This window comes from Trachinotus anak, unplaced genomic scaffold, assembly GCF_046630095.1.
Source record: "Trachinotus anak isolate AG129_WGS33_773 ecotype Australia unplaced genomic scaffold, CSIRO_AGI_Tana_v1 ptg000001l, whole genome shotgun sequence".
Taxonomy (NCBI): Eukaryota; Metazoa; Chordata; class Actinopteri; order Carangiformes; family Carangidae; genus Trachinotus; species Trachinotus anak.
Window position 1 is genome coordinate 20229953 of NW_027273852.1, and position 11097 is coordinate 20241049.

The window sequence follows — 11097 nt, forward strand, 5'->3', positions numbered from 1 at the left end:
GCATTTTATCACCTGTTAAGTCCATTAAAATCAAAGCTCTTCCCACAGGAAGTGACACATTTTCTGCCGGTGCTTTAGGTCTGTGCGCTGAAATGAACAGCACAACTTAAAAAGTGTTCATTTTCAGCTCTAAAAAGATTGACTCAAAACATTTTATGCAGCAAAGAAACCAAAAAGTAATGAAACAGTAATTGCTCAAAGATAGAAGTGAATAGTGAATGTACAAACTAGTTAAAGGAAGAAAGGAAGATTTGTGCTTCCACAGATATCTCTGTTTCTGGAGCAGCAGGATCCAGATCCACCACTACTCATCTTTACTATTAACCACTGTTACCTGTCATCATTATTATTGATAACACCATTACCTACACAGCTGTTCCTGGTCTCTCTCTTCTCTCCCCTCTCCTCCCCCTCCCCCTCTTTCTATCTTCTCCTAAACCCAACCGGTCGAGGCAGACGGCCGCCCACCCTGAGCCCGGTTCTGTTGGAGGTTTCTTCCTGTTAAAAGGGAGTTTTTCCTCCCCCCTGTCGCCAAGCGCCTGCTCTTTGTGGGAACTGTTGGGTTTTTTTCTGTAACAAAGTAAGGTCTTGACCTTACCCTGTAAAGTGCCTAAAGATAATGTATATTTTGATTTGGCGCTATACAAATAAAATTGAATTGAGTTGAATTGAAATTATTTTTTTAGGAGGTGATGTACTAGCTAATGGTGAAATTTGCAGCTAGCTGGCCAGATAAATGACCCTTTCTACACCACATCAGTTATATTGCCAAAAAAACTCATGGTTGGAGGCATACCACATGAGCGCAGATGCTTTTAGCAGACGAGAATTGTTTCCTACTTGTCATTGCCCCTCTCTCTCTGCCCCTTTCCTGTCACTACTATTCTATCAAATAAAGGCACAAAATGCCCCAAAAAATATTTTCAAAAACTCATTAGCTGTGTGTGTGTGTGTGTGTGTGTGTGTGTGTGTGTGTGTGTAAATCAAAATGTTTGAATTATGCTGGTGTGAATATGTAACATCAAATGTGAGCACAAACCAGAAGTGGCAGTCCTGTAATCACTCTTTTGAAGGGGTAAAGAAAATCACTCACTCTAATCAATCACTCGTCACCTGGTTATATTAATAATTAAAGTTGACTTCCAACATAATGTAAACAATGTAATGTGCAGAATGTAAACTTGTCTGTGGGCCTAAATACATAAGGTTGTTATGGGTTACCAGAGATGCACCTCCAACATCTCAGCAGCACAGTGTGCAGGACGTAAACTTCATTGGTTCCAAACCTGTTGAGAGACACCAAATTATTATTATTATTATTATTATTATTATTATTATTATTATTATTATTATTATTATTATTATTATATTAGTTTTTTCCACAATTTTGGAAATTTGCCTTCAGCTTCACAGGTTGGTTAAAAACACATCATAGTAAATTACGATACATACAATAATAAATAACATAACAATTATTTATGAAGGGGATAAACAGGATGAGACAGGTTTTTTGTTTTAACTGCATTTCATATAAAATCCCAGTGGTTTTCCCAGCAATTTTACTGGTTACGTCTGTAATTCAGAACAATCTGTTTTGTCTTCATAGCCCCCAGCTGCACATTCCATGTGTACATGTTGAAAGTTAAATCATTTTCAACAAGACTTCTGTGAACGGGCTCTAAAATGTTCTTGCTTATATCATATGAGTCAGAGACATGAAGCACTGAGTCCGAGATGCTGTGATATGTGGCTTTAGTTCCTGTTACACAAATAAACAAAAGAAACAGCCATGCTAATAAATTCAACCAGCCCAGTGTATTTTTGCCTACATGATGCCCAGAGAAATATATTCCAGTTTAAGGATCTCAAATTTAAAAGACCACCTTAATGCAAAGCGTGTGTTGGATATGAATGTTCAGTTCAACAGGGTTATAGCGGTCACCTCAGAAATGTCACTGTGACAGAACCAATACTAATTTTAACTATCAATATTTCAGTTTTGAATTCTATAAATTATAGATTTTCTAAATGTCATGCTCACAAGACATTGAGAATATTTGGTATTTCAGATCAATTTCTTTGCTCAAGACCATATAACTGACTAAACACTGTGCAAGTGGAGCTACTGATTTACCCTTCAAAACCATTAAATAAAGCCTACAGACTATCAAGAGTATCTATCTTTTTATTTTTCTTCACCAACACCAACTCAAAGGCAGTTTGTGGTGTGTGTTCATGGTTGATATTAGCAGCTTTCAGGGGTCCAGATGACCCAGATTTTTAAGCCACAAATGGTTTCTATTGTGTGTTTGTTTGAAAACCTCTTTGTCCACTGAATGTTATAGCTCTGGTAAAATGTTGGCTCATTGGCTCCTGTTGTTTTAGGGGAATAAAAAAACCTATAATTGAAGTAACTACAGCTTTTGAATAGCCAACCAATACAATCAGCTGTATTGTGCAGTTTCCAGCAACAATTTTATGCTTTACATAAAATACTCATATTTAACAAAACAAAACAAAACTATTTTTGGAGAAAAAAAAAAAAAGAGGAAAATTCTGTGTAGAGGTTGTGACCCTGACCCCCGTAAGCAACTCAAAACTCTATAGGCTTCTATATGAGGTTGCTGGGTCAGGGCTTTAAACAATAGAGAGGCCCACAGTCTTTGTCTCTGTCCAGGTATAAATGTAACTTGTTCACAGAGGCAGGGCATCAGTTCAAAAACAGTTCTCTGAGAGATCTGGGAAACCACTGCAGTCACCATGGGCAAGGTAGGAAACAGTAAAAAAAATATATATATATTAAATCAACATTAATTTCCTTACAGATATGTAATGGGACAGTGTGATTATGACTTTGGTCATTCAAACCCTTTAATACTTTATGTTTACAGTGAGCAAATGTTCATGCAGAACATCAAAGATTGAATAATATCCATGCTTTAACTGTCAACTCTAAATCTAAAGTAATTTATCCTCTTGTTTTTCAGATCATCTTCTACGAGGACAGGAACTTCCAGGGTCGCTCCTATGAGTGCATGAGCGACTGTGCCGACATGTCCTCCTACCTGAGCAGGTGCCACTCCTGCAGGGTGGAGAGCGGCTGCTTCATGGTCTACGACCGCCCCAACTACATGGGAAACCAGTGGTTCATGAGGAGGGGCGAGTACTCTGACTACATGAGCATGATGGGCTGGACCGGTGGCATCAGGTCTTGCCGTATGATCCCCATGGTAGGTTTAAAACACAATAATAATAATAATAATAATAATAATAATACCTCCTTAATTCTGGAAAGATACTTAAAATTTTTTGCTCAAATTAATCGTTTTGTGTCTTGTTTTTTTAAAACAGCACAGAGGCCAGTTCAGGATGAGGATCTACGAGAGGGAGAACTTCGGTGGTCAGATGCATGAGCTGATGGACGACTGTGACAACATCATGGACCGTTACCGTATGTCCGACTGCCAGTCCTGCAATGTGATGGACGGCCACTGGCTGATGTACGAGCAGCCCCACTACAGAGGCAGGATGATGTACATGAGGCCCGGAGAGTACAGGAGCTTCAGGGACATGGGCATGAGCGGCATGAGGTTCATGAGCATGAGGCGCATCATGGACATGTGCTAATTGTACATTTCAACTTCAATAAATGATATAACTTTCTAAATTCTGGTGTCCTTATATTTAATTAGTATAATCTCTATAGCTCTCTGACATTTTTTAGATGATTACAGTTCAGTAAGCAACAGAATGTGGACGGTGTTGATTTCACCTTGTGAGTCTGTGTGGCAAAATGTGCTCCTGGAGATACCCACAGCAACATAAGCAGGTGTTTACATATCCACTCATCTTCACCACGACAGCATCACAACTGATGGAAAATACAGTCACAAAACTTTACAGGTGTGTAGCTGATATCAAGATGTTGCGATTTCTTGGAAGTTTGAAGATGGGTGTGGTTCGACATACTTACATACTGAGTACTTATCTCATAATATAGTAATGACTACTGGTTACTCATGGGCCTGAACATCAACATCAACAGCCAGTGTGATCCCATCACAAGATGACTTCTAGTTCAGTTTTATTCCTGCATCATGCCAAACATTTGACCCATCACGTATGGGACTACATGACAGTGCTTTTTATCACACTTCAAAGATACAGCAAGATATCTTATGCTAACTGTATACACCTAGATAATTTCAGGTAATACTTATGTATAAAATTTCAAATACATTGAACATCAGATAAAATAGGGATGTCAATGTCAGTCTGTCTGCCAGCCAGTTGGTCCATCACTTTGCTCCGGAATGAAATTATCCATTAACTACTGGGTGGATTCTAATGAAGTTTGGTTTAGACATTCACGTCCCCCTCAGGTTAAATAGTTTCACCCTCAGTGATGCTCTGACTTCTCATCTATCAGGTACAAAATTCAACACGTCCAAGACTTTGCTTTCTCACCAGTTACTTGCCAAACCAGCGACATTCCCACGAGTCTCAGCTGTACTTTGTGTCTATTTGTATAAATTAACAAATGGTGGCTTATTAAATTAAAATGTTGAAATTTGTGTGTCGCCTTTTTTGTTTTTACTTTCAAAACAATGTATATTGTTAAAAGGAAAATCGAAAACAAGTCCAACTCATTTTCTATACAAGTCAGTTTTTCATCTTTCAGGTAAAAATAATGAGCAGTTATAACAAAAGCAATGAAATGGCTTAGCGCAAAAATGATAAGTGCTTTGAGATAGATAGATAGATAGATAGATAGATAGATAGATAGATAGATTAAACTTGCAATGCATAACTGGACAGTCTAATGACTGAAAGAAGTTGGCGTTTAAAGTATAAAAAGATGTACATATTATAACAGATAGGTGGTTGATAAGTGGTTGCTAAGATGTTACAGTTTTCTGCTATTGAGTTGCCAGGTGGTTGCTATGGTGTTGTTACACTGCATCCGGAAAGTATTCACAGTGCTTCACTTTTTCTACATTTTGTTATGTTACAGCCTTATTCCAAAATGGATTAAATTCATTTTTTACCTCAAAATTCTACACACAATACCCCATAATGATAAAGTGAGAAAAGTTTGCTTGAAATTTTTGCAAATATATTAAAAATAAAAAACAAAAAACATCACATGTACATAAGTATTCACAGCCTTTGCCATGACACTCAAAATTGAGCTCAGATGCATCCTGTTTCCACTGATCATCCTTCAGATGTTTCTACAACTTGATTGGAGTCCACCTGTGGTAAATTCAGTTGATTGGACATGATTTGGAAAGGCACACACCTGTCTATGTAAGGTCTCATAGTTGACAGTTCATGTCAGAGCACAAACCAAGCCATGAAGGAATTGTCTGTAGACCTCTGAGACAGGATTGTATCGAGGCACAGATCTGGGGAAGGGTACAGAAAAATTTCTGCAGCATTGAAGGTCCCAGTGAGCACAGTGGCCTCCATCATCTGTAAATGGAAGAATTTTGGAACCACCAGGACTCTTCCTAGAGCTGGCCGCCTGGCCAATCTGAGCGATCGGGGCAGAAGGGCCTTAGTCAGGGAGGTGACCAAGAACCCGATAGTCACTCTGACAGTGCTCCAGTGTTGGTCTGTGGAAAGAGGAGAAACTTCCAGAAGGACAACCATTTCGGCAGCACTCCACCAATCAGGCCTGTATGGTAGAGTGGCCACACGGAAGCCACTCCTCAGTAAAAGGCACATGACAGCCCGCCTGGAGTTCACCAAAAGGCACCTGAAGGACTCTCAGACCATGAGAAACGAGATTCTCTCGTCTGATGAAACAAAGATTGAACTCTTTGGCCTGAATGCCAAGCGTCATGTCTGGAGGAAACCAGGCACAGCTCATCACCTGGTCAATACCATCACTACAGTGAAGCATGGTGGTGGCAGCATCGTGCTGTAGGGATGTTTTTTGGCAGCAGGAACTAGGAGACTAGTCAGGGTCGAGGGAAAGATGAATTCAGCAATGTACAGAGACATCCTTGATGATAACCTGCTCCAGAGTGCTCTGGACCTCGGACTGGGGCGAAGGTTCATCTTCCAACAGGACAACGACGCTAAGCACACAGCCAAGATAACAAAGGAGTGGCTTCAGGACAACTCTGTAAATGTCCTTGAGTGGCCCAGCCAGAGCCCAGACTTGAACCCAATTGAACATCTCTGGAGAGATCTGAAAATGGCTGTGCACTGACGCTCCCCATCCAACCTGATGGAGCTTGAGAGGTTCTGCAAAGAAGAATGGGGAGAAACTGCCCAGAAACAGGTGTGCCAAGCTTGTAGCATCATACTCAAAAAGACTTGAGGCTGTAATTGCTGCCAAAGGTGCTTCAACAAAGTATTGAGCAAAGGCTGTGAATACTTATGTACATGTTATATTTTTGTTTCTTATTTTTAATATATTTGCAAAAGTTTTAAGCAAACTTTTTTCTCTTTCTTTTCATCATTATGGGGTATTGTGTGTAGAATTTTGAGGTAAAAAAAGAATTTAATCCATTTTGGAATAAGGCTGTAACATAACAAAATGTGGAAACAGTGAAGCGCTGTGAATACTTTCCGGATGCACTGTATGCTGTTGCATAAATAATTAGTGTGAGAGAATGTTTGTGATTTTTTTAAAGTGAAAATTACTAAAGTCAGAACTAAGTCGTACCTTGGCTGTGTCCATTATCACATCGTATTTACAATATAGAGCACTACATTTACTGTACAGCATTTTATGTGTATGACTCCACTACATGGTGCCCTTCAAAATTCCAAAATGGGACAAAACAAGAGATTGTTTCTACTAACAACTGCACAGTGCAACACACCACATTTTATAAATTATTACATTACCATTGTGTGTTTCTACAGCTTTAATGTGCATGTTGATGATGATACAAAATGACAACAAATATGAAGTGTTCAACATCTTGTTTTTACTGCTCACTACTGAGTAAAATATTGATTGTGTTATATAGGGAGCAAGTTAGTGAATGAGTGAACAAGCCCACAGACACAGCAAATACACTCTTTTATGTCTATGTCTTCCATGTTAATCATTAACTGTAGGTTTCTGACTTTTTACCTGGATACTGGAAACATCATTATTATACTGAGTTTGTGTGATATAATGTTTATAGCTATCAAATTCATACTGAGGCTCCATTAATTCACTCACTGCTTCATTTTCTTTTTAAATTTGTTTCTGAGATGCAGCACAGAAAATGCATGCAAGCTACTTTAAAGACTCATTATGGCCTTTGTTCAGTCCTTTTCACAGTTATAAATTAAATTTGATGTCCAAATGAAACTTGTTCAACTGTAAACCAAGCACATTTCTTTGAATACATACAAGGAAGCAACTCTAAATAGTTAATGAATCCCTTACCTCCTCTCCTTTCCCTTTCACTATACACTGTAACAGAATCATATATGGGCTGTTATCTTTATCGTTTGTTTCAGCTCATTGTTGTTTCCAAGTTTCCATCAAACAAAAACATTTTTTCACAGCTTGTGCATCATTTTATACACATTCCCTCAAAATTCAGCCACAAAACTTTGGGATCTCCACTAAAATATAAAATTAAGTTCATGTGGTTCAGAGCAATGTAAATGACTGAATGAAATTTTTCTTATTGTGTCATGCATATAGTGACTATGTTCAGCCTGGAGGGGCTTATAAAACACCATACATTCATACAAGCCAGGACCAAAGTGGTGTATATACTTTTCCAAACTGCAGAGACTGTCCAAACATGGAGACGCAACTTGAGCATCTTTCACAATCAAATCTTAAGACTATCTTTGTTTTCAACAGAATTCACAAATCACTAATTAAATTTATAGAATACAGCACTGGAGAAATCTGAAAAAACACTTGTCAGTTTTTAAATAGTCCTTCTTTCCTTGGTTTCCAGGTGAGATTAAGTTGGAGAATTTTAAACACATTAAAGTGAAACAGCCATTACAGTTTTTATATTTCAGGGTAATAATAGGAATAATTTGTATGGCGCAAAGAGAATATGAGATTCACTTTCCACTTCACCTAAATCACAGCTTACATAATGGGTTTTCTTCCTGAATATTTTTGAATCTACCAACCTCAACAGCCTGAGGAAGAGCTTGCAGGTGAGATCTTGATCTCAATGTGACTTCCTGATTAAATAATGTATAAAAGCAGCATATAAACTTTAATAAATGTTGTGTAATTGTTGACAAATACTGTAGATTAATATCCACTTGAAGTGCCCTTACACCTGCATACAGCTACATTATAGTGTGTTATAAAACATTTATTAAATGTTTACTGTTTATCAATGCTAAATATGGGTGGTTAAAGTAAAATGTTACCATTATGACGAGTAGAGAAAGGGGCTTTATTAATCATAGTCAAAAATCATTAATAAAGAGTGAGAGAGCACCATATAATTATAATAATATAATATTAGGCTTCGGGAGAATAGCTGTAAATTAGATTTACACTTGCCACTTATTTTTTGTGTTCACCATATTCACTACAAACAGCTGGATAAACACATTTTGTTCGTACAGATGTGCATTATATACTGACATGTAAGCTATTGTGTTCACACAAAAAGATACTCACTGTCTATAAACTGTCCACTTAACAATCAGCAGGCCATACAGTGTGTTTTGAAACATGTAATAGAGACAGTTGTTTGTTGTTCTGTATTGTGATATACTCATTGTATTGGATTCCCTATGGAAAAATCCATTCTGAAGTCATCTAGGGGATCCAGTCACATGCAAATGTTACAAATGCCCCTCAGCACTCTATAGGCCTCTATACCATGTTGCTGGGTCAGGGGTTTACACAATGGGAGCCACAGATTCTTTGGGTTTGGTCAGGTATAAAAGTAACAGTAAAAACAGGACTGACATCAGTGTAGCAGCATCGCAGTTCTCTAAAGAACAAACACAACAACCATGACCATGGGCAAGGTAAGCACGCTCACCTCACCAACTATTTTTTATTCATTCTTATACTCTTACATTGATGTTATTTTTTTGTTTAAATTCCTATTCCTTCTATTTGTCCTTTTTCAGATCATCTTCTACGAGGACAGGAACTTCCAGGGTCGCTCCTATGAGTGCATGAGCGACTGCTCCGACATGTCCTCCTACCTGAGCAGGTGTCACTCCTGCAGGGTGGAGAGCGGCTGCTTCATGGTCTACGACCGCCCCAACTACATGGGAAACCAGTATTTCATGAGGAGGGGCGAGTATGCCGACTACATGAGCATGATGGGAATGAGAGACTGCATCAGGTCTTGCCGTATGATCCCCATGGTAGGTGTAAAACACAATAATAATAATAATAATACCTCCTTAATTCTGGAAAGATACTTAACATTTTTGCTCAAATTAATCGTTTTGTGTCTTGTTTTTTTAAAACAGCACAGAGGCCAGTTCAGGATGAGGATCTACGAGAGGGAGAACTTCGGTGGTCAGATGCATGAGCTGATGGACGACTGTGACAACATCATGGACCGTTACCGTATGTCCGACTGCCAGTCCTGCCATGTGATGGACGGCCACTGGCTGATGTACGAGCAGCCCCACTACAGAGGCAGGATGATGTACATGAGGCCCGGAGAGTACAGGAGCTTCAGGGACATGGGCATGAGCGGCATGAGGTTCATGAGCATGAGGCGCATCATGGACATGTAAAAACAGTTGTGTAAAATATGTCTAAATAAGCTGAAACAATAAAACATTTTTGACTAAATATTTGTGCCTGTTGCATCAGTTTATATAAATTCAAAAAAATTCTTTCATATCATTTTACACCAGTAAAAATCCTTTAACTATGTGCAACAACACAGAAAAGAGTGCCTGGTGCATGCAGTACATACACAGAATAACAGGGATTTCACATTTGTTGTTTACGAAAACCCCATAAACCACTACTTTATCTGACTTAAAGCTTAATATTAACAGTAAACACTGTGATACTTTAATGTTTTTGTTGTTTTTAAAATTACTTTAGATTTTTACATTTTTGCATTGCTGTTTTAGCAGCAAAAAGTAAAATAATGTCTCTTAATAGATTGTTTAAACAGTTCTTTTATATCAGTGTTGCTCAGGGATGCTGTACAGAAAAAAATAAATCAGTTAATTGGGACTTTGAAAAGAAGGGGAATTGACCCAGCACAATTTAAAACTGGACACAGATTTTACCCTCAGAATGAACAGTAGGTACAAAAGAATGTGTCCCTCTAGACTAAAAACCATTTTGTCATTTGTGTAACCTAAGTCAGATCAAAGCCATCAGTATAAAATAATGGCATTTGCTATAGATAGAATACACAGAATAAAGCTGTGAAAGATCTTATTGTTACTGTATCTGGACAACTATGAACCAGACTGCATGACAGTTAGCAGGAATATTCGTGATCCCCAAAGGATGAGACACTGATTTTCACGACCCCTTGACCTTTACTCTGGCGACATTGTCAGTTCAAAATTGCACCTCACCAACACTTTATTGACATTGTCCAGAGTCTGAATCCAAAAGCTTGCCAACCTTTGCCGACCTTTTCTCTAGCACCACAGTGAGTTCACACAAAATATCACAATCTAACTGGCATGTAACCCCAGAGGGTGAACCTTTTCCAAATTTGCATTAAAGTTATACAAACAAAAAGGTCAAAGTTGCTGAGCGCATTCATGCTCCCGTAAACATAAATCAATTTATTTCAGGCACCAATGGCCTGTCCTCTAGCACTACCATCAGGAAAATGCTACTTTCCACCACCTTGAGGAGGTACTGGACTGGTGTTGGACAAAATGACCAGAAATGTCAAACTTTTTGTGCCACTTTTGTCATTATTTGTCTTGTATTTATTTCACTCACATTTAAAATAAAACCCACCACAATCTTTCTGCATATGTGCATTGTGTAATGGCTGCTGTCGTGTTTTTTGTATTTGCATCACATTTTTAAATCCTATGTGAAGGATGTATTATCAAGCTCCTCATAATCCACTTAATTCTGTCTTAGTATTTTGTATTTTCTCAAATTGCAGTCTCAGGGGCCATATGTACTGTATATTGTGACATTTT

At 38.3% G+C, this 11097-nt stretch overlaps 2 protein-coding genes across 2 annotated transcripts; both read left to right on the top strand.

Annotated features, from left to right (window-relative positions):
• Window positions 1-2667: 2667 nt before the first annotated feature.
• LOC139624369 (gamma-crystallin M3-like) lies at window positions 2668-3667 on the top strand. The gene is made up of 3 exons (XM_071483446.1): window positions 2668-2769; window positions 2988-3230; window positions 3352-3667. Exons 1-3 carry the CDS (start codon window positions 2761-2763, stop codon window positions 3625-3627), a joined length of 528 nt encoding a protein of 175 aa, XP_071339547.1. The 5' UTR covers window positions 2668-2760; the 3' UTR covers window positions 3628-3667.
• A 5148-nt stretch (window positions 3668-8815) lies between these two features.
• Window positions 8816-9760, top strand: LOC139624361 (gamma-crystallin M3-like). Its single transcript, XM_071483434.1, has 3 exons — window positions 8816-8973; window positions 9079-9321; window positions 9430-9760. Exons 1-3 carry the CDS (start codon window positions 8959-8961, stop codon window positions 9700-9702), a joined length of 531 nt encoding a protein of 176 aa, XP_071339535.1. The 5' UTR covers window positions 8816-8958; the 3' UTR covers window positions 9703-9760.
• The last annotated feature ends 1337 nt before the right edge of the window (window positions 9761-11097 follow it).

What these genes read in the sequence shown, in the direction of transcription:
- LOC139624369 (XM_071483446.1), top strand. An exon ending in CTTGCCGTATGATCCCCATG is followed by an intron (nt 3,231 to 3,351) that starts GTAGGTTTAAAA and finishes TTTTTAAAACAG; the next exon opens with CACAGAGGCCAGTTCAGGAT.
- LOC139624361 (XM_071483434.1), top strand. An exon ending in CTTGCCGTATGATCCCCATG is followed by an intron (nt 9,322 to 9,429) that starts GTAGGTGTAAAA and finishes TTTTTAAAACAG; the next exon opens with CACAGAGGCCAGTTCAGGAT.